The following is a 24,466-nucleotide window of genomic DNA, read 5'->3' as shown; positions in this document are numbered from 1 at the left end:
GAACTATACTAATATTGGTGATAACGTCAATCGTCAGCCTAGCACTCGGCATCGTGGGATATTGCATCTCCCGAGATGCTAACACTGCTCCTTGTACGTTGGATACTACTATTGGAAAGAAGCAAAACTTGCCAAGGCTACTTGGCGTCGTGAAGGAAGGGATCTACAGATGCGCCAATTCCCGGCACGGAGGGATCAACAAGACAAGCTTATTTCAAAGCTTAAACAGAACCGCTTTCTATTGGTTTACCTAAGTCAAAAGGTAATTGCGCAGCACAAGAAGGCACTTGCCAAACAGCCATCCTTGTATGGCATTAGGCAAGGGAGCTCAGTCTTGACAGAGGAATGACTATAAGCTTGGCAGATGTCGATCAAAAATGTCCTTGGAGTACGGCAATTCGAACATCCGGCTTGGTACTCGCGGTATCCACCAGAAACAAGATACCACTAGCTCTTTTTTTTCTCGTATGAAATAAACCAGCACATTTATCAGAGCTTACAAAGCGTTCCTGTTAAAGTCGCCGCGCGCCGAAGACTATCGGACCTTTACTTTTGCGTATGTTTATCTTGGCAATGCTCATCACAATGAAAGCTGATGACCACTAGCTAAGACATCGCATTATTTCTAGGCCCACGAAAAGGCCTATGATCGAGAGCTTCACTTTCCATGCTATAGCAGATATCATGGGGTCAATGTGTCAACAACAAAGGCAACTGAGGTGGGCCTCATCCATCAGCCATGGCTAGCTCCAAGACACACAGTAGCGGAGCTTTAGTTGCTCTATTCTCAGACAGCTCGTTACGATTCCTGATCCTGGGATCGCAACTATATTCTCTCGAAACATGCGACAAAATCAGGTCAGGTTACTCCCAAAGACCGGTATTCATCTTCCATTCATAAGGGGCCTTTACCTTCTGTTATATCGTCGTTTTGACGGCGAACTGACGGTATTGCCCGAAGATGCTACGCACGCATGTTCGTACGAATCCTACGTCTTCCCCTTCACCATGACCACCTGCCATCGTTCATCTTAAAAACCTTCGGATGATTACTCGAGATACATTCTAAGTAGCGCCGTGCAGTCTCCTATGAGGCTGCCAGCCCGAGCAGTTATCCCTTCCTCCTTTGACACAATCGCAACCTTGTTTATAACCGCTCGCCTATGTTGAGGCGTGGGAATGAGACAAGTCGGTGCTGTTTGGTAAGCCCGTAATGACATCCCTGTCGCTCTGAGTTCCTCGGCCCATTAGAGGATAAAGCGTCGGCTCATCACCAATGATGATTTTGACCGCGTATCCGTACATCAAGATTCCACCGCCGATATCGTCCAGCTTTTACTGCTGATGTGAAAAAACGAAAAGTATCAGAAAAGAAACAAGCCAATATAAAAGGAAAAGATGAGAAAAGGGGGAAAGTAATCTCCCTATGGGGAAGATTGGCCATGGTCAACAGAACATTGCTGTATGAATCCCAAGTTCAGTATGCATGATCACAACTCCCCTACATAATCTGATCCTGAGTCAAGCCGACGTGAGGATCTGTGTCCATGGCGTCGTTTCCGCCTTGGTTAAGGTACTTCACGAAGCTCAAGTTGAGGGGGCGACCGCCGTATTGATAACCCTGGAACTTGGAAATGGCAGTCTCAGCGGTCTCGGCTGAGTCGAAGCGAACGACGCCGGTGCCACGGGAGCGGCCGCTGGGCTCATACTGGATCTCGGCTTGTTCGACCTTTCCGATGGTAGTGAATAGCTCGACCAAGTCGTCGTTGCTCGTCGACCAGGGCAACTGTACATTAGGTTAGTGGTGACTCGTGTTGACATGATGCGGAGAATAGCCTTACGTTGCGAACATAGATAATCTCTCCTCTGTCACCGCCGGCTGTGGCGTAATCAGTGAAAGGATTGGGAGGGACAGAGCTGGCAGGGGGCTCGAAGCCAGGTCCACCAGGGGCACCTCCGCCGAATCCTCCACGACCGAAGCCGCCTCCAAAACCACCACGTCCGCCGCCAAAGCCGCCGCGACCGCCGAATCCTCCACCGAATCCTCCGCGCATACCACCACCAAAGCCACCTCGGCCACCGAAGCCCATGCCGGGTCCACTACCGGCGTAGCGATCTTCACGAACCTCGATAACACGACCTTGCCAATCGTAGCCATTGAATTGAGCAATAGCGTTGCGGGCATCGTCGGGGCTCTCGAAGACAACAATACCAGATCCCTTGGGACGGCCATCGGGTCCAATATGGACGTCGGCTCGAATTACTGCGCCGTTTCGAGCTATGTGATAGTTAGATTCCAGTCCCACCAGGTCCTGGGTTCCGCAAGAACAAGAAAAAAATACTACGTACCAGCTTGACGGAACAAGTCTTTCAGATCCTGCCAGCCTACGTTGAAGGGAAGCTACTGCACGTCAACTCTTGTCCATCGTATTCACACAAACCGGGGTTGAACAAACGTTGGCCACATAGATCTGGCGGCCGCCGCCGCCAGGAGCACCACCGCCGGGAGCACCACCGCCGGGAGCACCACCGCCATATGCAGGGTTGAAATGACCGGGCATACCGCCGCCGCCGCCAAAGCCGCCGCGGTTTCCACCAGTGGCTCCAATAAACCGAGGCTCAGCCTCACGGTCCTTGTGTTTCTGTCAGTGTGGTACCTCAGCATGACTTACGGATGTTGTTACTTACCTCACGCACGTAGACTAGACGACCCATGAGATTCTGGTTGCTCAGTTGGGCAACAGCCGCTTGGGCTTGCTCCCGTGTCGCATATTCCACAATTCTATAGAGTTGTCAGTTGGGCTCCAAGAGCTTGGAATCGGAATCGACTTACCCGCATCCCTACAATTAACCCAGGACAACGTCCCACCCGTCAACCCAACCATCCATAAGTGCTAGAGGGAATGAAGAACCACAAAGGAAAGCCTGCCAAGGGAAAGGAAAAAAAAAATCATGCGATGAAGCCCACCTTCGACATTCCGTTGGGAAGCAAGAGCACGTCGGCAAAGAGCACCTCTCCAGCTATACCATTTCGTCAGTCCCATGTATTCCACCTGCGTTCCGCGGCGTTGAAAGCCTCACCCTGTCTCATGAAGTCCTTGAGATGGTGCCACTTGACATCGTACGAGAGGTTACCGACGTAGACTCGGCGGTCCTGTTGGGACGATTCGCGAATGTTGTTCATCATTTGTTCTCGAGCAACGACTCGTTCTTCGTAAGATCGGTGAGGGGCCTGTCCACCGTATCCAGCACTTGGTCCTCCACCTGGTGCGCCTGTGCTAGTCATGGGCGAGCGATCACGGTTTCTTCGATAGTCGTCCCGGCTTCCTGATCGGCTGCGGGGGGAATAGGAGCGACGTCGGTGTGACCTTTCGGGGCTTCTTGAGCGTCTGCGGGGAGATCGTGACCTCTCACGCTGGAGATTGTTAGCTGGGGGGAGCACAAATGAAGAAGCCATGTCAGAAGCTTGATTTCGCAAAGTAAAGTGAACGCAAATGGTGTGCAGAATGAGGGGTATTGTGAACTGAGACGTTTCGGGTAAAATAAGGTTGCGAGCGCAAATGAAATTGATTCACTGCCCGCCACTGTCGCTGTCACTGTCAACGCGTTGCCCGTTTGTCAAAAAACGAGCAGTGCTAAGCAGTGGCTTTACTAGGCAGCTAGCTGTCTGTGGGCACATAGAAAAACAGGAAGCAGCAACCAAGATGCGCCGCGACAGCCGATCTCGGGTCAATGGAGCTGTCGAGAGCTCCTTCCAGATATTCAAGTTGCGCTCAGGGTTCGTAAGAAAGCGGGGAGGAGCAAAGGCCGCAATCCGATCTGACGCGGGGGGGCGCACAAGCTCGGCATGGCGATAGAGCATTTGCGCAGAAGAGAGGCGACAACATCAACAGGCAGGTGCGGTTGAATGATGAAGTTGGGGAAAGCCATGAATGAATCAATTTACTTACGGGTCGATAAGTATCACCGGAATCAGCTATAGAAAGGTGAGCGTCAGAATCAGACAAGTCAAGAAAGAATAGAACCTCTGCGAAAGATGCGCAATAATGGAAAAAGGTGAGGGAGAGGAAGAGTGTTTGAAGTAACAGGGAGTAATGGTAGCTCGGTTGAGGTAGGCAGAGAGGTCAACCTCTTTAGTGGAGGGGTGGTAGCAGAGCCGGGTGGACCTTGGCAGGAGATGCAGGTAAGGGGGCTCGATAATGCAATGCAGTGAATGGATGGGGAAGGACGATGCGAGGAAGAGACGACTGGAAGGGCTTTGTTGGAGTGGAATGGGGGATGTCCGAGACTGCATCAAGCAAGAAGTGGTATCACATTGATTGATGAAGACACTCCAAGGAGTGGGAGCGCATGCGCAGATACAACAACAATGCAAGACACAGCAGCAACAGGCAAGCTCAGGATCTGTTGTGTCCGGGCTTTGGGAACCAAAAGACTCAGATCATGGCTTGAATTGGGCTCAGTATGGCCCGGGAGAAGATGGATGTGCTAGGGCTGGGCAACTACATTAGAGTCGCCGAGCCTCGAAGAACCTTCGAGGACGACAATGGGCACCAAGATCAAAACGACAAAAGACCGGCATGTTGCCTCGCAGACGCGTGAGTGAGTGTATGGCCAGCCATCACAGTATACCTAACGAGCAACGACTGCTGCGGTCCACGGGAAGAAACTAGGAACAGAGGAACCAAGCGAAAGATACCATCAACATACCCATTGTGTGATTGTTGTTCAATCGCGTGTGCAATACGTTTTATCTGTCTTTTTGTCTGGATGTACAGAAAGAAATGTCCCTTTTGGTTGGGGTGGGTGTCCTTGTCGCGTAATAAGGTAGGTTGGTAGGTATTGTGAGCGACGAGTGACGGGTGCGAGTTCGGGCAGCAGACGAACTGGCGCGACCAGTTTCTAGGAAGGGTAGGTCGCGGAGGGGAGCGGAGACGGGCCGTAGGTGTCCACGTTTCGTAGTGGAATATTAGGAGACCAAGCGATCGACCAGCCGAAGATAGGTTACTATGGGGGTGACGAGTGCGTAGGCAGTCAAGGTGTCGTTACTGTACCTAGGCTAATAAAAGTGCCTGGACAGTAAGGCCTAAACAAGACAAGCCACGAACAGTATCCACGGACGGTCAACCAGTTGCGGTTATCGCATAAAAATTGCAAGCAAGCACCCAGGAAGGACTATGCAGGCCACAAATGAATCACAGTTCACTTGCGCGGGCTGGATATGTAGGCTTGGCTTGACTGCGCTGGGCTGAAAAGGGTCTCGGCGTGCGGCGTGGTGGTACAGTACCAGATACCAGCGTCGGGGAATTGGTTGGTCAGGTTGGTCGACTTTTTTCTTTCGCCGAGTGTCGGCTTCTGGCGCTTTCAAGGGGGTTTGAAAAGACGACAGCGATGGGAGGATGATGGTTGAGGAAGTCTGTGGCTCTTTAGTGCTGACTGTCAAGGTTCTTCTCACTCCCTCCTCTTGCGTCGTAAAAAGAAAAGAACGCGTCGGGCAAGAAATGAGGACGGACCAGGCGACGAATGAGGACACGGGACCAGGGTAAGACCAGGGACACAGGCAGGACAGGGACGTGATGGGATCCACTCTAAAGCTTACTGGACATGAGCATGATAACACGAGGTACCATGAAAGTTACGTTGCCAGTCTGCTGTATACAGTACAGAACACAAAGTCAAAGTCAGGCCTACTGTGGCAATATTATTGACTTGCAGCACACACGTTTCGGGACTCTAACTTGGGCATGTCTGTCTCTCTACGCGAGCTTACTGATAATTATCTTGTAAATCTGTGCCAGAACTTCAATATGTATGTACAGTTTGACTTCAAGCAACGCTGATTATCTTGCTAGTTTCAATATTGCCGAAATTGAAAGTCTCAGTTTCCATCCCAACTCGAAATTATATCATAGTACTCGTTCGAAATCACATATATCAATCAGCATTGAGAATCGAGACTCCTCAGCTCTCGCGGGACGCCGCTTCATCAGCTATCATCAACAGGTATTGACTGGACCTCTGGTCCAGTTCTGCAAGGTGCTGGAACTGTTATCTTGCGCTGGTGGCCTACACTCTTCCAGGGTTCAAGTAACATAGTGTTCTGCACTACCACAGGATATCCGAGCACTCATCAAATTCTTGTCTACCCATGTAGCCATGGTCCAGTTTTGGTAGCTGAATTTGTTTATACGATGCTTGCCTAGTACCTACCTCAGGTAGTAGTTAATAGTTTCACAATCCAGCCTAAAGTGTCTCTCCTTGAGCGATTATTGGACCAAAGTACTAGTAAAACACCAGGAACAAGGAGAGGCGAATTTACAACAACAGCTCATGGGTATATCATGTCGTGTTGGGTAACTGTTGATTTCATGCTCATTCTTAGTCTCCGGATCTGCAGCTTAGTTAGATCCATCAGTCCTTCCGCACTCGCACCATACGGTGTCTGTTGCGCAAGAATGAAAGGGACTTGCCAATTTCCTTCGCAGGGCTGAAACCAATGAGTTTTCCAACGAGATATACCCGCCGCCGCCGTCGACCGACCTCACCAAATCCACGGAAGCGAAGTCTGTTAGATAGATGCCGACACAAACTCACTTCACTCTACATGTACTTTTCTGCGGTGCCACTAATACCAGAACCCGCACAAGAATGGATGAACCCTGCTGCCCGCTGAACAGTCTACCGAAACGATTTTGAAACTGTGTCTAGGTAGTCAAGCATCGCAAGTGCAGCTGAATGTATGTAACGAGAGCCGTAATTGGTTTGTGTGACATCTCGATCCGCTAACTGCGCACAGAGAGATTGATTGTTACACAACAGCTATTGCTGCAAGTCGCAAGGAAAGCCAACCAATAAGTTGCTACTTACCGCTGTCAGCCCCTCTTCAGCGCATTGATGATCAGGGTTGCTAGCTGCCTTATTGCTTGTCTCATCACACTCTCAGGCAGGCTTGATAATATGTAAGTAAGTAAGAAGAGCGGCCTTTCCTCCTGACATGGTGTTGGTAATAAGCGTTCGGGTAACTTGGCCATCACTGAACAAGCCGAAGAACACGTGGTGGAATGGCCCAGATGTCCATAAGCGTGGATATCACGATGCTCTGATGTCATGCAGTTAGTACCAACATCACGGGCGACCTGATACCCGTAAGCAGGTTCATGCCAGGTCCGAATCTGATCATCAAGGTTGTTGGCGGATCCCTGACGATATGTCTGGTTACGCTCAGGCCGTTAGCATCTAATGTGGAGTAACTACCAAGTACGCACTTCCACTCCAGGCTGTCTGCTGCCTCATAGCTCGCTCCGTACCTTGGTAGAAGACCTGAAAATATCCGACTTCAGGCATGCATCTGCATAATGGTTGCACACGGCAGGATGATACGGCTACTACTATCACCACCTACTTGATGGTTTTACACGATTTCTAAAATCTAACACCGACTTTTTCCCTCGCTCTGAAGTTTTACTATTACCACCTCAGTATATATATATAGTACTTGGGGTTAGGGCTTCTTGATTTCGCAATTCGAGATGAACTTGGGTTGGAAGTCGAGGACTTTTCGGTTGATTGTGAACAACTGATCCATGCTAGTAAGACACGGCTTGAGCTAGAACACAGTAGCATGAAACATCTCGTTTACAAGGATATCAGATCAGACACAATCACTTGCTGAAGTACAGAGTACATATTAACTTGGTAAAGCACGACATTTTGTAGTATGTACCGAAGCCCCACTATGCCGATGTACAGCACTGGAGGAGTCATAAATGCGTAGAGTAATCATTCATTTCATAACGATCACATGCCATGATCTGAAGCAAATATTGTTCAGATATTTTGGTGAAGCTACTCTATTTCACCTAAGGAACCGTACCAAGAACTCTTTAATTTATAACGGCATTACAACCCAGACTAAATACCTACTAACATATCTCTTACTCCAAAGCGAACTTTTTGACTGCCCCGCTGATTCCATACAACGTAAAGACAGTCGGGAGTGGCCCGAGCTCTTTGTCATAGTCCCCCACCCCGCCGTTAAATTGTTGTGATTGGGGGACGGCTTCGCAAACGCCAACTCCAGAAAAAACGACCGATCCATGTGAAGCCCAGATCGCGACATCGCCACATTTAATACAATACAATACCTAAAAATAAACCGATCTTCAATATGGCAGCTTCCACTCGAAGCCTCCCCAGAGCATCAGTCCTACGCGTTTCAAGGTTGACACAGGGTCTGACCTCTCGCCGACCCTTCCACTCATACGATCATCCACCACCACCAGGACCATTTGGCGATGCAGAAAATTCCATCCTTGCGGCCGCCTATAAGCACGTCCCCGAACTCGGATTCTCTCAGAAAGCCCTCGGTCGTGGAGCAAAAGATGCCGGTTATCTCGACATCAGTGCAAGCGTCATCTCCGATGGCGCCTTTGGCCTGATTCGATACCATCTAACTATCCAGCGAGAAGCTTTGGCAGCCCGCAGCAGAGAAATCTTCCCTGATACAGATCAGCTAAGTGTTGCGGCAAGAGTAGAGGCTCTGACATGGGAGCGGCTTATGGGCAACAAGGAGATTCTGGGCCGTTGGCAAGAGGTAGGGCAGATGCCGAACTCATGGGATACCCTAGATACTTACATTCTTGTTTTTTAGGCATTGGCCGTTATGGCACAACCCAGCTACGTTCCCGAGTCACTAAAAGAGCTTGCCAAACTCTCAGACGAAATTTGGTTTCTTGCTGGCGACAAGGCCGTCGATCCCTCATGGTATACAAAGCGTGCCACCCTATCTATGATCTACAGTACAAGCGAGCTATTCATGACAAATGATCGATCCCCTGGTTTTGTTGAGACAAGGCAGTTCCTTCAGAGAAGACTTGGCGAAGTCAAGTCAGTCGGTGGCATGGTTGGATCGTTCGGTCAATGGGCCGGGTATACGCTCAGCGCTGGCGTCAATATACTAAGGAGCAAGGGCGTAAGGGTCTGAAAGAGCTTACGTTCCATCGAAGAATGGTCGAGAATGAGCCATTTGTAAAATATTGTAAAGCCATGTATACCATCAACCACGAATATAGAAAAAAGCCGTAGTCGGCGCAAGTTGTAATGTCATATCTACGCTGTTCATTCCTGTACAGAACGATTTCACAAGTTCTCCGCTATCACACGCGATAAACTCCACAAAGACTTAACCCAGTTTATCTTCCAACCCTCTGAGTGTCCTGCCAATGATCCGTTGAGCGCCTAACTCCAGAAACATATTGGGTACAATATCTATCGAAACTCATCAAGTGTTCGTTGTCGAGGATCCGTAAGTCTGGGTTAGATATTGTTAGCAAATGATGAGTAGCCACTACAAAAATCAAAGGGTTACTTACCGAATAATCTTGACGTCCTTGTCCAATCTCGCCCGACCTTCAATTGCATTAGGGGTAATCAGAATGTATTGACGCGAAACCGATCGACGAGCAACATCGACCTATTTGAATCATCATGTTAGATTGTGTAATAATGCATCGAATTGATGGTTTGCTCTCACCAGCATGTTTGTGCTAATAGCACGATTGACGTTGTCCATGAACACGTCAAATTCGTCGAGACATCGAATTGGAGAGCCAATTGCCTCCCAAACTGACAGCAGCATGCAAATAGACGAGAATGATTTTTCTCCGCCGGAAAGAGTCTTTGTGTTTCTTCCCGATGAGCTCTTGCGTGTCTCATCAGGTTCAATTTGGACGTGGACCTTGCGGTTTTTATGGTCCAGGTCAATTTTACCTCGAAAACCTCGCTCGCTGAGAAGATAGTTAAACTGGATACGAATGCGTGCGCTGATCTGTCGCTGGAACTTGCGCCACATTTCCAGGCGGCTATGGATGGCACGCTTCAGGGAAGCAATAGTGTCGTCCAAGTCCTTGGTTTGCCTCTGAACGCTGCTGTATCGCTCTTCAGCTTCGCTAGAACGGTCAAATATTTGGTCGTCCGTAGCTCCAATACGCGCTTCCCGTTGTTTAAGTTGTTCTCTAAGCTTGGTGTACTTTTGTTCAATGCTGTCGTATGTCTCGTCTTCCGGAATGTGCACGCGCTCTGGTACTGCCTCTGTCGCTTGCTCGATGAACTGCGCCACCTCTGTTGCCTTGTGTTCTCTCTTTTCCTCAACGCGACGCCTTTCGTTCCTCTCAATATCGGCCTGTTCGAAAGCGTCGTTCTTCTTGGCTACAGAAACCCGCCTCATGTTCTCAGCGGCAGCGATCTTTTGGGATGCCTTTTGAACTTTGCCTTCGAATTCCTCTTGATCATTCTTGGCTTCTTCAAGCTTCAGGCGAGCCTTCTCAGTCTTGGCTTTCAGGTCTCGTTTCGATAGTGCCATTTCGCCATACTGATTTCCAAGGGATTCCTCATCGGATCGCCTTGACTCCAGCTCTGTTCGAAGAATATTGAGTCTACCATCGACCCCCTCGAACGCATCCAACTCCATTTGGATGCGCTCGATATCGGCTTGTGTTCGGCGAAGGTCACCTTCGAGCTTCCTGTGATCTTTGCGTTGATTGTCAAGCTCCGCCCTGCATCGTTGAACTGCCTGCTGTGCCTGGCGCTCCCTTCGGCTGATCTCGGCCATCTCCTGACCAAGATGTTTGAGATTGTCTTCTTGAATCCGAACCTGTTGGCCGGCATCTGTCTGCATTCGGGGCCGCATAGTATATGGCTGGACAGGACTTGTTGCCATTGAGCCATTACGATTCGTGAGCCTGAGGCCCCATCCTCGCTTACCCTGTCCGTCATGGAAACAAAGACAAGCCCCTACATTGCGCGGAGGAACACCTTCAACCATAACTTTCTGAGCCTCTTCTCGATCACGAATAAGAATAATCTTCTCGATTTGATTGCCAATGATGAGCTGGGATCTGACAATATCATCATCAAATTGAAGAACTCTAAGAATGGTATCGAAGGCTGGATCCGGCTCCTGGCTGCTTGTGTCGATTTTGCCGCCATAGGCAATATAAATTGGTGGTTGCTTCTTGAGGCGGAACCGACGCATCAAATTGGATAGTCTTGTTTGGTCTGACTTACTCCTGACGACAAATGCATTAAGTCCTTCGCCGAGAGTGCGCTCCAGAATGCCTGACCACTCGGGCTTTGATAATCGAATGTGTGCTCCAATAGGCCCGACGGGTTTCTGTTCCCACCCTCGCTCATTTTCGATTGCGTTGACCACATCACGAATCTCTTTGTCGTAGCCATCATACCGGCCTCCTGTTGTTGCTTTGAGTTCTCGGACTTGTTGCTCGACAGAAACGATGTCTTTACGCTTGATGTCTTTGCTGTGCGAAAGCTTCTTCGAGTCCTGTTCAGCTTCGCTAAGCCGAGCTTGGAAGTCAGGAAGGTTGTTGTGTATCTCTTCCATTTGTTGCCTCAACAAAGATTCCTTATCCCGGGCCTGTTCGAGCTCATTGTCCTTTTCGGCTCTAGCGTTTCCAGTCGACTGACTCAATCGGCGTTCCTCCTCTTGAATCTTGGATTTGCAGGCCTTGATGTCATCTTTAATTGTTTTGAGACGCTGGTGGGCGTCTCGTTCCTCCATGAGTAACTCAGACTCATCCTTTGCTGCTTCCCGATGTGCTTCCGTCGCTTTAGCAATGTTTTCTTCATAGGACTCCCGGTCTTGTTCTAGTTGTTCTTTCGCTTGACGGCGTTGTTCGAGCTTCTCTTCGATTACCCTGAGCTCTTCTGTCGTAGTTTCGCAATACTTCTCCTTGTCGATGATTGTTTGGGCCCGTCTCACAAGGTCCTTCTCATATTCGGCGAGTGACTGCTCCTGCTCCACGACCTGGAACCAGACTAGTTGATTTCTGTAGTGCCGTGCTTTCTCGCGCATTGTCTTGTTCTTTTGTGCTGTCTCGGATAGACGTTTGGCTTCTTCCATTTCTTTTCTAACTTGTTCAATCTTTGACGTCAGGTCATCTCTGAGCATGAGCGTCTTGTCAAGTGTGTCCTGCGACATCTTGTAATCGTTGTCTAGTTGCTCCAGTTGCACACCAGATACGAAATATTTGTACTTTTGAGCAGGCGTTGCGGCGTTGAGAAACTGACGCGCGTTGTCCTGCGACAGAACAGTCAAAGGGTTGCCAATCTGCAGTGCATACCATTCCGAAATCTCATCAACCTCCTGCTTCTTTGTTGACATGATTCGACCATTGGCGCTCTTGATCTTGAATCCACTACTACCGGATTTAGAGAAATGGCGTTCGACAATTATAGTTTCACCGTAAATATCCGGTTGATAGGCATCTGAACCAGCGTTCTTGATCTTTACGACCAGGCTTCCTTGTTCAGTTCCCTCCTTCACAAAGGACTTGAGGCTTCCTCCTCGATTGGTATCACTGGCTTTACCACCCAGGCAGAGCGTCAGGGCGGTAAGGACGGCACTCTTCCCGCTTCCATTCTCCCCTACAATGAAGTTGATGAGCGGGCCAAGATCGACGTGCAGTCGCTCGTGGCACATGAAATTGAAGCACGTGATGCTTTCAATGATGCCGCTTTCAGATACCATGTTGTTTCCAAGAGTGTTATCCCGCTGGGCCAACTTCTGAGTCGCTTGTTGGTCATCCCAGTCGGCGTGCTCAAGATGCTTGAAGCCGTCATCTCGCATCAGTTCGTACTGGGTTTGAGGGGGTGGGTTGCGTTGTCGGCGGTCGTCGTCGTCATCCTCGCTGTCGCCGCTTGATGTTTTCTCGCGTTGAGGGGTTCGTTCTATTGTTCCTTCGTCATCAAGAGTGACCCTGGCGCGTTTTCTCTGTGGGAGATGTTAGATTGTGTAGATGATTTGTCATGTCTGTAGCTCTTACAGAATCTCCGTTCCTATAATTTGACCGCGCTCTCTGTACATCCGTAATTTCTTCGTCTTGTTCAGCATCGTGCCTCGATCTTTTGGTGGGAGCCATGGCTGTGATGCGCACGGCCTTGCGACGTCTCAACGAGTAGGGAAACCTTTACACGAATGTCGACCATAGACGGGAAGCATTCAAAGAAACGAATATCGAATGACGAGACAGTTTAGTTTGCATTTGGGTATAGAATGTCAAGGCAGGTCAGCAGTGAATACTACTTCATTGTCCGTCTATACAAAGGAGGTAGATTGGGTTAGATTGATAAATGGCAGTTGAATCTTTGGGGTCCTTCTTTCACTCTACGCGTGGGGGACGTGACGAGCGTGTCGCATAAGTGGGGCATGGACTTAACTACCCGGTAGCTGCCGTCGATGTAAAATCACTACCTCAATCTATCTCCCTTGACAACTCGACAACAATTTCACAAGTTCAAAAAAAACCCAAACTATCATGTCTTTTAAATCTGCAATCATAGAAGAGGAGGAAATTCGTCAAGAATCAAGCCAGATGGAAGATGCCAACTTCAAAGATCACCTACCCGACAATTGTGTGGAATATTTACTTTTCTTCCTGGACCCTCAACCCGATTCTCGAAAGCAACTTTCACAAATCGAGAATATTCGGAAGTCGGCCATAGACCTTGCCAGTACCCTCACAAAAGACTATATATGGCAAAAAGATGAGTTTAATCTTGCACTAAAAAATGAGAATGGCGAGTATCAGACTTGTGCTATTGGCTACTACTCCGACACAACATGCTAATTGTTACGACAGGCCTATTGTATCTCCATGGCATCACCGATTATAGCGATGCCGTAGAGGATGAATGGTTAATTGTATATATACTTCGGGAACTATCCAATTCTCATCCTAAACTCTGGATCAGGGTTTTTGACACAGATGGCGAGTTTCTGCTTGTCGAAGCCGCAAATGTGCTTCCAAGATGGCTGAACCCAGAAATCGACAATAACCGAACTTGGATCAATACGGGTCGTCTCTTGCTTATTCCAGTGAAGGATGAGGACGGCCTCAAAACTCGCAATCTTGAGCTGCCAGAGGCAGTGGAAATCCTCAGAACAAAACGTGAAGCCCTTGTACACTCAGGGTTTGTTGAAGCCGAGGCCTTCTACCGCCTCGAAAAGTATCCGGCAAATATCGGCGACTCTATTCACCATTCACTCGTCACTATACCAAGGAAACTAGCATACGTTCTACATTCTCTTCCCAAATCAGTTGCACCAGCCGTCGAGATATTCTATCTTCGTGACCCCATTGCTCTGAAACGTGTCATCTCACCATCCGGGCCGCAAGTGTTTCCGCCCCAGGACCTCATAACGGCATCTGTTCGGTTCAGCAAAGTACTTTTTGCCCAGCTGCGATCCCAGAGATTCGATACCCCACCCATCTGGGCTGATGTGCTCCGTAGAGCGCAAAAGGAGGCGCCCTCAGGCGGGGCGGAGAATATCATGGCGAGATTGGATATTGGAATGAAACTCACATGCGGATTCGAAATGTTAGCTGCAAAGGCTGATAAAAGTAAGAACAGAGCCGTACGCGAGCTTGCTATTGTTCTCGAGGACCTCGAGGAGGACGGTGTTGATACTCTACCTTCGGACGAAGAGATCAAGTCTTGGAAGGATGCCGACCGAGAAGACAGCGAAGCCTGGATGGATATTGACTACCAAGAATTCGAACGGGAACTGGATGGTAAGAGAGGGAACAACGCTTCCAGTGCAAAGTCAGGGTTTGGTGACGCCAACACACAATCTGACCTTCGAAAAATCGTCTCTCGTTTCGAAGCATTTCTCAATGACGACAGTGCTGGAGTGGACGGCGCGGAGCTTGACGAAATGGACTATGATGACGATGAACCCGATGACGATAGTGAGTCTGAGGATAAAGAGGTCAGTTTTGACGAAGAAGAGTTCGCCAAAATGATGAGAGAGATGATGGGTCTACCATCTACAAATCTAAACAATAGCACGCTCAAGAAAACCACACACAAACCTGAACCACCAGCTGTGGATGAAGAGGAGGAGGAAATCCAAAAGCTCGCCACGGAGTTCGAGGCTGAGCTGAATGAGCACGGTGCTCTTAAGCTCGACCCTTCTGCTGAGAGACAGCCTCGTCTGATGAACACAAGCCAGAAAGAAGGGGAAACTAACTTGTCAAATATAGAAGAGGAAGGTGAAGAGGGCAGCGAGGAAGAAGTCGATATTGATTACAACCTGGCAAAGAATCTATTGGAGAGCTTTAAGAGCCAGGGTGGTATGGCTGGGCCAACGGGCAATTTGTTAGGCATGATGGGCTTTCAACTGCCACGGGACGAAGATGAAGATAGCGGTATGGAAGGCGATGAGGCTGGCGGCAATTAGTCAAAGGGGAGGAGAGAAGCAAAAGCATAATTATTGATCTAACATTAGGTCAATCTGGCTGGCACAAGATAGAAACTGGACTTTTGTGAAACTGTTACGTGCGTACTGATCTAGTACATCAACTCTATAGTGAAAGAAGTCTAATATTTATGTCTTCGTGTGTTAGACACTACAAGTTAACAGCGCCTAGCTGCCAGCCACTGTCACATTGTGTTCGTCATGAATCACTATCTCCCTCACTCTCCTGACCAGACCGCGGCCTCTTTGCAGGCGACATCTCACCACTGGGACGTCTACGCCGCTGCCGGCCCATATCGTCAAGCTCTTCTAGCTGACCTAGCACACTGGCAAGGTGTTTTCGCGCCGCGAGTTCTTTCATACTGCTATCATTCTGCGGCCTATAATATTCTCCCACAAGATCTACCAACGCGTGATAGCATTCGTATAGGAGGATTCGGATATGTGCATTTTCCTTATCCTCGATGATGTTAGGCAACGAGGTTTCTTGGCCTGGTATCGGGTTACCGAAACCTCGCCAGAAGTCGTCCGAGGGCGACGGTGTCTTGCTAAAGACAGAGGCTATGAGGGGGTCGCCAAAGATGCAGTTGCTCCATTGTCGTAATCCCGTCAGCTCGATTTGCTTTTCCACTGGCTCCTCGGTAATTGCACGATCTTCTTTTCCATTGGTATCGTCTTGAACGACTATTCTATAGTCTGATCGCCTCTTCCTCACCAGGTCCGATTTTCTGGAACTTCCTCGTGCTAATTTCGACTCTGGCACCCCTTTCATCTCCTCAACAGGCATTTTGTATTTCTTTGAAGTTTCGCAGGTACGGTGCACTAATGTGTTCGAGTCTTCTCCGGCATCTATGACAACTAGCCGAGGCTTTGTTACCGCGTCGAGTAGATGTGCAAAGCGAGCAAACTGATGTCGTACGTTCTTGTAGTTGAGCATAATGGTCAAGTCCTCACCGTCACGAAGGACAGATTCCATCAAGCTATGAAACGCTACTCTCCATGAATCAGCGCCCTTTGACTCGCTCAAGCTTCCCTCAAAACGTAGCGGTGGGTGATGAACAACTGAGGGAGGGACCGAGAGTACATCGGCAGCAATACCGAATTTTCTTGTTGGTGAAACCTGATTGGCTATCCGACGGAGAAGCTGGCCGCTTTGGAAGTCCAAAACCCTTCGTTCGCTGGAACTTAAAGATTTAGAGAGGACGGGTATGGCTGTACCTCGTGGTGGTCGGACAAGGTTGTATTCAACTGGCGACATGCCAGCAAGGGACTCATGCCTGACGAGCAGAGGCAGATAACCGGTCAACGTATTATCAGGAACGTCGCTGCCCAACGTCGACCCAGTAATTTTGCCCATGTGTTCATTAGTCACAGAACTTGAGCAGACCTTTCTTTCTCTGGGATCAGAAGAAAGCCACTTCAGTACAGCAGCTTCTGAACCAAGTGTTGACTTTTCGGATCGCAGCAGACGTATAACTGGAGGTGGAGGCAATGCCAGTAGAAGACTTGGGCCCTCTGTGACTTTAACATTATAAAGGCGTTGTAACCGAGCTGAAGGGACAACCTCAAGTTCCTTGACTGACAGACGAGGGCTGATACCATTGAGAAGGGAGAGGACTGAACTCTCTGGCGGAGCAGCCGCCATGTGGATGAGAGGTGAGCTAGAAGTAGGGTCGGTTGAAGAGGATCCAGTAAAGGTCAAGTCTCGGGCCGAACGGGGTATATTGTCATGTACAAGGTTGCAGCTCTTTTGCGCAACACAATGGTTCAGGAGGGGCAGACTGCCGTCGTCCCGAAGAGTGCATTGGTACGACAGCCGAGTCATAAGGAGACGGGTATATGAGAAGGCGAAGCGAAATGTGTGGTCGCAGGATGCTCGGGGAAAGAGTGGCGGCTAGCAGAAGGCAACGGTTGGTGATGGTTGAAGGATGATTTTGCAGCAATTCGTAAAAGAATGGGTTTCGGCCTCTTGCGAGTTTGACAGATTCCCTCTAAAGTAGAACCGAGTACAAATGTTGTCTGCGATGCATGCCTCGTAGACAAAATACACAGATAGAGAGATGCTTCTGTTGCAACACAGGATGAGACAGAAGTTTTATGGCAGCAGAGGGGAGAGAGTATAGAGAGGAAGTAACTGCTTGGTCAAGCCGACTTTGTGGCTCGGTAGATTGTAGGGCAATGCCAAGAGAAGATCTCTATAAGACTATGAGCAGGTAATATAAAGAAATGGTATTGCGAGGGTTGGAGATAGTAAGTTGGTTATTAGCTTCGATACATGGGTTGGCTTCGCCTTCTCGAACGCCTCGTGCGTATATAAAAGCAGGTCAGGCAGTCAGATCTCAAACAGGAAGGGAAAGAACCAAAAAAAGGTGCCTTTGGTGTAGGGATTGACGAGGGTAGAGAAGATGAAGGTGTATTAGCGAGCGAAGCGCCCACATTGGTTGGTAGGTAGCCAGGTATCCTTCGGACCCGAGAGAGTGAGGATGATGCATGGCTGGCGATGTTGATGTTAATGGAAAGGGAAAAGCGGAATGACTAGACAGGGATGCATGTCACCGCTGGTCAGCAAAAGATCAGAGAAGCGAGAATTATGGGAATGCGATTGTTTAGCCATGGGGGGTTGGTCAATTGCCAGCAGCAAAGGTACCTCAGGTAAAGGTTGAGAAGGGTCCACGCTCACGAGGGCGGAATCTAGAACCGAGAGACGGGGGATGTAAATGGTCGACGTAGCGAGCAAGACCTGACCTTGCTTAGGTAGTCAGCCAAGCAAGAAACGCATTGTAACTTTATTTTCTTCAAGAGAAACAACAACTGCCTGATAATGATGATGATGATGCTCATGAATGGAGCTTGGGGCAACGACTGAGCTGAACCGATCTCAGCTGAACTCACCGATACCCCTATTCCTTTTACCTTGACCTTTACTCTTCACAGTTTGATTCATGTCGAGTTTGGAGCATCAGCATGTAGGGGCCCGATGCCAGACCCAGCCGTATGTACGGATACCTATGCAGGCTTTGCAAGGTCTTGCTTGTCCCGCCAGAACGGTGAAGCCGAAGCGAGGCGTCATTGAAAGCAAGTCACATACTTGACTGGCGGCAAACAAGAGAAAACAGGGAGTCTTTTCGCACAGCACCACTAAATCAATTACTTAGCTGTTGAGTTTACCGAGTGGGCAACCGCTTGCAGCCTTTAGTCTCAAGCCTCTTTTCTCCCCCAATTTGCCAAGACATAAGGACGCGGAATCCTTCCCGAAGAACTGCAGTAGAAGCATCGAAGGATTGAGCAGACCAGGCGAGACGGTCTAACAACCTATTATAGCTCATCTCTTATTATGTTGTTGTTTGTTGCAAAAGGTTTAGTCAAGAAACAGATCGCCATGGGCAAAGCGGACCGGAACGAGCACCGCACTCGATCGAGCTTAACTACATTACCCGCTGTTCTGTAACAAACCTCTTTTTTCTTTCCTTCTTTCCTTCTTTCCTTCTTTCCTTCTTTCCTTCTTTCCTTCTTTCCTTCTTTCCTTCTTTCCTTCTTTCCTTCTTTCCTTCTTTCCTTCTTTCCTTCTTTCCTTCTTTCCTTCTTTCCTTCTTTCCTTCTTTCTTTCTTTCTCTCACTAGAACTGTTTTGTCAGAATTGCCCAACTATTAAAACATAACCTTTGAGTAGAACAGGTCACAACCCTCTCTACACGTCTCATCTGACAAACTTCGTCTATGAACAAAACTGATGATGAGCGGAATGTCAGACTCTAAATAAACCCATGCCTCTGGCGTGCATCGAGAAGCGAGTCGGGAAATTTATGATTGGCCAAAACAAGCGAAGCTGACCTGGATCGCATTCCGCCAAGTTGAACCATCCCTGTCAAGTCCCATCCCCTGATAGCTGTTTGTTCTTTTACTTTTCGGCACGTACCTACAATACTACCTTGTTACTATTACTATTACCTCCTAACTCAACTATCGCTTTATCATAACCCCTCTCCTATTATACTGCACTTGGAGCCTGTTCTCACAACTAACAACAGTGATTGGGGTCCGTCTCAAGCCACTCCCGGTTCAATCTTACTACTCGGGAATGCAGCGGGCGAGAGATGACCCAAGTTAAACAGGCTTGACTTTGAAAGGTCCTCCTGGTAACATCGAAGGCCTCAATACGCCCCCTCTGAAACATTAACGTTGTATATATGTGCGAATACGCACGCAAGTGTGCACATGTAAGCATGCCCAAAAAAACGCCCTCCTCCCCCTCACATGAACAACAAGTCCAGTCATCCATCATCTTGCACCGCTCATCCTACTTACTTAGCCTTACGGCACGTCCCACACATCCCGTGTGTCATGTGTGTGCAACAAAAGCTGGGGCTGGATAACAGTCTCCTGAGTTGTCCGCTAGAACGGCCCCTACGTATCTCCATCCCAGCTTGAGGTGGCAGTAGCTTACGAAACCTAGACTATGAAGCGACAAAAGTCCTTCTAGGGATGAACCCAATTGCAGCAACCCCGTTCTTTTGCGGACTTCCACAAAACTGTGTCTATTAACGGACAGGATCTAGTGGATAGAAAAGCTGGCCTCCCAAGTCTTGGGGTACAAAAATAAATAGTCAAAGAAACCTAGTCTAAGTAGCATAAACTGACCTACTAATTTCGTCTCGTGTTTCCAACGGCCAACTTTTCTGATACCTTGAGGACGACATGTGCTCATTCGTCCTATGCATGCCAGGCCACCAGCGACAATCCTTCCGTGGCCGCGTAAGTTAATATCCTCTCCCACCCTTCAAACCAAACCTCACAAATCCAAGGTTACGTTGTTACTCCTCAGAGTTGCAACGGGCTCTATCCCCATGCTTCCATAATGAGACCAAGTGGATGCTTTACGAGATTGACACAGTGAGAGTTGAAAACCTATCTCGGCAGATGTTCAACATCCTCCAAATGACGGGTAAAGCGTTCTGGTACTATGATACCGCGCGAATCGGACGGTTGTTGTGTAGCCATGAGATAACCCACGGCTCGCTTGGTATGACGATTGTTCTGCATCGACCGCCGCTCAAAAATATGTTTCCATACACGAATGGCTCAAAGTTTATGTTGATGCCGCAGCTTCCTTCTCAGATGCAGGCTTGCTCTCCTTCTTCTTCTCGTCCAAAGCCACCTTGTATAGCTCGTTCAGGTTGTAACGCTTCAGCCCCTCACTCTCCTTGCCTTCAACAACCGAGACTCCGCAGAACGTCTCGACACTAGTTAGTCTACTGCTGTGACACGGCGATAGGTGGATTACGCGAAGGGGGGATCGCTTACTTGGAAAATCTCAACCAATACCACCTTGTCGGGATTGTTTAGGTTGACCTTGTGTTTAGAGCTGACTAAATCCGCAATCTTCTTTATCACGTCGCTCGATTTGAAGGCGGTGTGATTCCGGATGTTGTACCTAATGGCGTACTGTAAGGGGGGGGATTGTTAGGTTCTCAGACGACACTTCTTGCGAATTATATCATCGACTTACCGTGCAGCCTGCAGATCCAGCAGCCGCTTCATTTGAAGAAACTGCCTCCGCTGTTGGGACATCCTCTCCTGGCTCTTTCTTGAGTTCAAAGTGTGGGCCCATCACACTCCGAGCTACACGCTCAATGCCGTTGTCGGTGGCCTTATCCGTGTCAAACACGGGTGTCAAGCGGTTAATGTACTTCGTTTTGCGCTGCATCGGGTCCGGACAGTCCTTGGCATCCTGACAAATCTTGGTGACAAGCTGAAGAGGCTCAATGGGCTTCACTGTCTTCATGAAAAAGACACAGTCGAGGCCAGTTCCAATGGCTGTAAAGGTTTGCTTTGTCTTCGGCTTTGGCTGTGCTAGACTGGCCAGTTCCTTCTCGATAGAAGCCTCAATATCACCACCTTCTTCATCATCGTCGCCCTCTCCATCTTCCTTCGGCGCTTGTACTCCAAACAGCGATTCCCCGTACTGTATTAGGTTAGTTGAATGAACATGTATACCAACAAAGGATAGACAAGTGAGGTCTGGTGGGCGAGTGACATACCTCGTCGCATACAGTCTTGAACTCCTTTATGGCTTTCCCCCTCATGCCTCTCGCGTAAGTTACCCAAATCCCGGCATCATCAACCTCCAAGGTTCTCCCTAGCTCCATCTGCTCGGATTTCTTAGCTTTTTGGTGTGCCGTCTGCCACTTGCCAGACGCGCCTCCCTGTAATCAATGTCAGCTCATTTCTTTCACGAAGGCCATCCAACATCCCTCCTAGTCTGGCTAATTTCAACTGTGAACAATGACTCGTCTTTTGTTCTCTCACCTTGCTCTTCTTGAAGGCTGGGCCATTGGCACCAGGGCCCTGCTTCCGCTTGCCACCACCGTCGCTCATGATGTTGTATCTTAGTGAACAGGCAATATATTCGAAATGAGATTCTCGTCGACTGCTGCCGTAATGTTTCCAAGATAAGGCGAGAAATCGAGTCTTGATGTCCGTTTCAAAAAAGAATTTGATCCAGCTTGAGGTCATTGCGCGTGGAGAATTTTGGCGCGAGCAAATCACGTGGTGCTTTTGAAAGCCTACCCGGCAGGGTAGACGATCGAAACCTAAATAAAGCTTGCTACGATACATACAATCAGAAGTCTGATTGAAAAGTGACTTTCCAGCACGGGAGTTTTTGTTTATAGGTCATTTCATTAAGTCATGTCCTAATTAATGCATAACTGTTCTATGAGATCATCGTCTGGGTGCATATGCAGTGTTAATTATCTAGTAAACAATGAACGGGAGTTGCGAATTCGAATTTACAGAATCTACGAGATAATCATTTTGAACGGTCAAGTGAGTTGAGAAAATCGCTTTTCAATTTAAAATACATAAAGCATAAAGAACTGTGCCCATTCTATAGTGTAAACCATTTAAACCATTATAATTAGCCAAACAGGGACCCCCCAACCAGTGTGCCAAATGCAGCCAGACACTCATCCTGAATATCTGTTGACTGAGAGCACACGTCCCAATATATCGTCTATCAATTGTTGTAAGCATTTAGTGCTTCTTGGCGTTGTTCCTGGCGCTGGCCTCGGCGGTCAAAACCAGAGCGCGAGGAGCGTCTTCCCTGGGCATATAGAGCTCGACAAATTGTAAGCACTCAGCAGCGTTGAACTCCTTGTTAGTAAGTAGCTCGTTGAGCTCGTTCTTGGTCTTGATCTGGAACGTCTTGCAAGTCTTCTCACCGCCGAAAACGCTGACGAGGTCCTTGTACTTCCAGTTGTTAATGTCGTTGTAGACAGCATCCATGCCGTGAATGAATCGCTCAATAGTGAAACCATCGTTGCAGATAACGAAACTGAAACGAAGTTAGTCTGGGCGCCGATGCTTCAGGAGAGTTGATAACTTACATCGTGGGCTTGAGACCATGTCGGATCATGGTGCTCAGCTCCTGGGCAGTCAATTGGAAAGATCCGTCACCAACAAAGAGGATTGTTCGGCCGTCCTTTCCAGCATCCTTAGCAGCGAGAGCAGCACCCTGGCAAGCACCAACAGACCAGCCGATGCTTCCCCAGAGAACCTGGCTGAGGGCGGTAACATTACGAGGGAAACGAGTGTCCCAGATGCCAAAATTAGCGGTACCAGTCTCAGTGACGACAATGTCATTGGGGATGAGGTATTCGCCGACGCGAGGCCAGAACCAGGCTTGTGTAATGGTCTCTGAGTCATCATTGTTCTTCTCAACCTCATTCCTGACCTCGGGAATGGAAGGAGCAGGCATAGACTTGGGGTCAACCTTGTCGATGATCTTGCGGAGGACACCGCGCATGGCAACGCCGGGGTATGTGGAGTATCGGACCTTACAGTGAGTGCTGTGGAAATCAACCGAGTTGATTTGAGATGTGCGGTAGGAGAAACCGGTGGTGTTGAAGTCACTCTTCAGAGCACCAATGGTAAGGAGGAGATCAGATTCCTCGACAATGGTCTGGGCACGAGGAGGGTGAGAGCCATCACCAGCAAAGACACCACCGTAGTTGGGATGATCCTCGTTCACTGCGCCCTTACCCATAGGGGTAACGAATACAGGAAGGTCGAGTTTGTCAACAAGCTGGTGAACCTCTTCGACAACACGGTGGCGAATGGCGCAAGAGTCGACGAGGATCACAGGACGCTTGGCGGCGTACATGGCCTTGAGGATCTCGTCAACAACGAAGTCTTCGTTACCAGGATCGTTCTTTGGCTCAGACAGGTCAATAGGGGTGTCAAGGCGAGCACCCTCGACCTTCTCCTGGACCATATCGGTAGGGACCATGATGTACACAGGACGAGAGCGGAGCCAGCAGGTGCGGAGAGCAGTATCGATCTGCTCGGCAATCTCAGAAGGCTTGTTGAGCTTGGCGACGTTGCAGGAGATTTGAGAACTCATATTGGCAAAGACGTCAAAGTCACCGTTGCCGAGAGTGTGGTGAAGAAGCATTTGGTCACGCTGAGAGATGGTAGAGGGGCATCCAACAATGTGGACAACGGGAATGTGCTCAGAGTAAGATCCAGCAACACCATTGATGGCAGAGAGCTCACCAACACCGAAGGTGGTGATGAGAGCAGCCATCTTGGTGACACGGGCGTAACCATCGGCAGCGTAGGCTGGAAGTTGTTGTTAGCAAATTGTATCATATCATGATGAAGCTATTCAGCCGAAGTGGGGTCATGATGAAACTCACCAGCATTGAGCTCGTTAACACTGCCGACCCACTTGAGGTTGCATTGAGGAAGATAGTCGAGGGCGACGAGGTTGTAATCGCCTGGAACACCGTGAATAGATCGAACGCCGACCTCGTAGAGTCGCTTGAAGAGGTACTCAGCCACATCAATGGGCTTTTGGAGGCTGCTGTTGCTCATGGTTGCGGATTGATCGGTATGTGATAGTTCTAGGTGGGTAAGATAAGGCTGTTTGGAGGGGTAAAGGGTGAGGAAGCTTGAAGCTTATTTATAGGTTGAACGAGGAGGAGAAGATAGATGTGAGGTGAGATGTCTGGGCTGTAGGTAACCAAGACAACCAAAAAGAGGAATGGAAATGGTTGGTTGATGATTGATTGAGTGATCGATGGAATGATGAGGAAGGAAGAAAAGACATAACAGAGGAGGGGAAAGAAGGTGTTTATACCTTCCGTTGACGACACCACAGACAGTACCTACATATCAAGCAAGGTAGAGTTGA

At 48.9% G+C, this 24,466-nt stretch overlaps 7 protein-coding genes across 7 annotated transcripts; 2 read left to right on the top strand and 5 right to left on the bottom strand.

Annotated features, from left to right (window-relative positions):
- Window positions 1-1,501: 1,501 nt before the first annotated feature.
- On the bottom strand, window positions 1,502-3,457 carry FSST1_001062 (RNA-binding family protein; the record flags this gene model as incomplete). Its single annotated transcript, XM_083224556.1, has 8 exons — window positions 1,502-1,786; window positions 1,842-2,278; window positions 2,350-2,401; window positions 2,442-2,642; window positions 2,689-2,782; window positions 2,834-2,841; window positions 2,969-3,021; window positions 3,082-3,457. The coding sequence occupies 8 exons, from the start codon at window positions 3,455-3,457 to the stop codon at window positions 1,502-1,504; spliced, it is 1,506 nt and encodes a 501-aa protein (XP_083091244.1).
- Window positions 3,458-8,167: 4,710 nt separating this feature from the next.
- Window positions 8,168-8,983, top strand: FSST1_001061 (ubiquinone biosynthesis protein COQ9; the record flags this gene model as incomplete). Its single annotated transcript, XM_083224545.1, has 2 exons — window positions 8,168-8,593; window positions 8,651-8,983. The coding sequence occupies 2 exons, from the start codon at window positions 8,168-8,170 to the stop codon at window positions 8,981-8,983; spliced, it is 759 nt and encodes a 252-aa protein (XP_083091243.1).
- A 284-nt stretch (window positions 8,984-9,267) lies between these two features.
- FSST1_001060 (DNA repair protein SMC6) lies at window positions 9,268-12,935 on the bottom strand (the record flags this gene model as incomplete). Its single annotated transcript, XM_083224534.1, has 4 exons — window positions 9,268-9,310; window positions 9,372-9,472; window positions 9,533-12,787; window positions 12,840-12,935. 4 exons carry the CDS (start codon window positions 12,933-12,935, stop codon window positions 9,268-9,270), a joined length of 3,495 nt encoding a protein of 1,164 aa, XP_083091242.1.
- A 396-nt stretch (window positions 12,936-13,331) lies between these two features.
- FSST1_001059 (SGT1 protein-domain-containing protein) lies at window positions 13,332-15,256 on the top strand (the record flags this gene model as incomplete). Its single annotated transcript, XM_083224523.1, has 2 exons — window positions 13,332-13,608; window positions 13,656-15,256. 2 exons carry the CDS (start codon window positions 13,332-13,334, stop codon window positions 15,254-15,256), a joined length of 1,878 nt encoding a protein of 625 aa, XP_083091241.1.
- Window positions 15,257-15,473: 217 nt separating this feature from the next.
- Window positions 15,474-16,919, bottom strand: FSST1_001058 (uncharacterized protein; the record flags this gene model as incomplete). Its single annotated transcript, XM_083224512.1, has 1 exon — window positions 15,474-16,919. One exon carries the CDS (start codon window positions 16,917-16,919, stop codon window positions 15,474-15,476), a length of 1,446 nt encoding a protein of 481 aa, XP_083091240.1.
- A 3,440-nt stretch (window positions 16,920-20,359) lies between these two features.
- FSST1_001057 (putative tRNA acetyltransferase) lies at window positions 20,360-21,648 on the bottom strand (the record flags this gene model as incomplete). The annotated part of the gene is made up of 5 exons (XM_083224501.1): window positions 20,360-20,506; window positions 20,575-20,715; window positions 20,780-21,235; window positions 21,312-21,476; window positions 21,580-21,648. The coding sequence occupies 5 exons, from the start codon at window positions 21,646-21,648 to the stop codon at window positions 20,360-20,362; spliced, it is 978 nt and encodes a 325-aa protein (XP_083091239.1).
- A 657-nt stretch (window positions 21,649-22,305) lies between these two features.
- On the bottom strand, window positions 22,306-24,147 carry FSST1_001056 (thiamine diphosphate-binding protein; the record flags this gene model as incomplete). The annotated part of the gene is made up of 3 exons (XM_083224490.1): window positions 22,306-22,606; window positions 22,659-23,892; window positions 23,970-24,147. 3 exons carry the CDS (start codon window positions 24,145-24,147, stop codon window positions 22,306-22,308), a joined length of 1,713 nt encoding a protein of 570 aa, XP_083091238.1.
- Window positions 24,148-24,466: the final 319 nt, after the last annotated feature.

This window comes from Fusarium sambucinum, chromosome IV (assembly GCF_050947815.1).
Source record: "Fusarium sambucinum isolate potato_lamoka chromosome IV, whole genome shotgun sequence".
In the NCBI taxonomy this organism is placed as follows: Eukaryota; Fungi; Ascomycota; class Sordariomycetes; order Hypocreales; family Nectriaceae; genus Fusarium; species Fusarium sambucinum.
The sequence above is the reverse complement of the archived record's forward strand: the minus strand, read 5'-3'. Positions and strand labels throughout refer to the sequence as shown.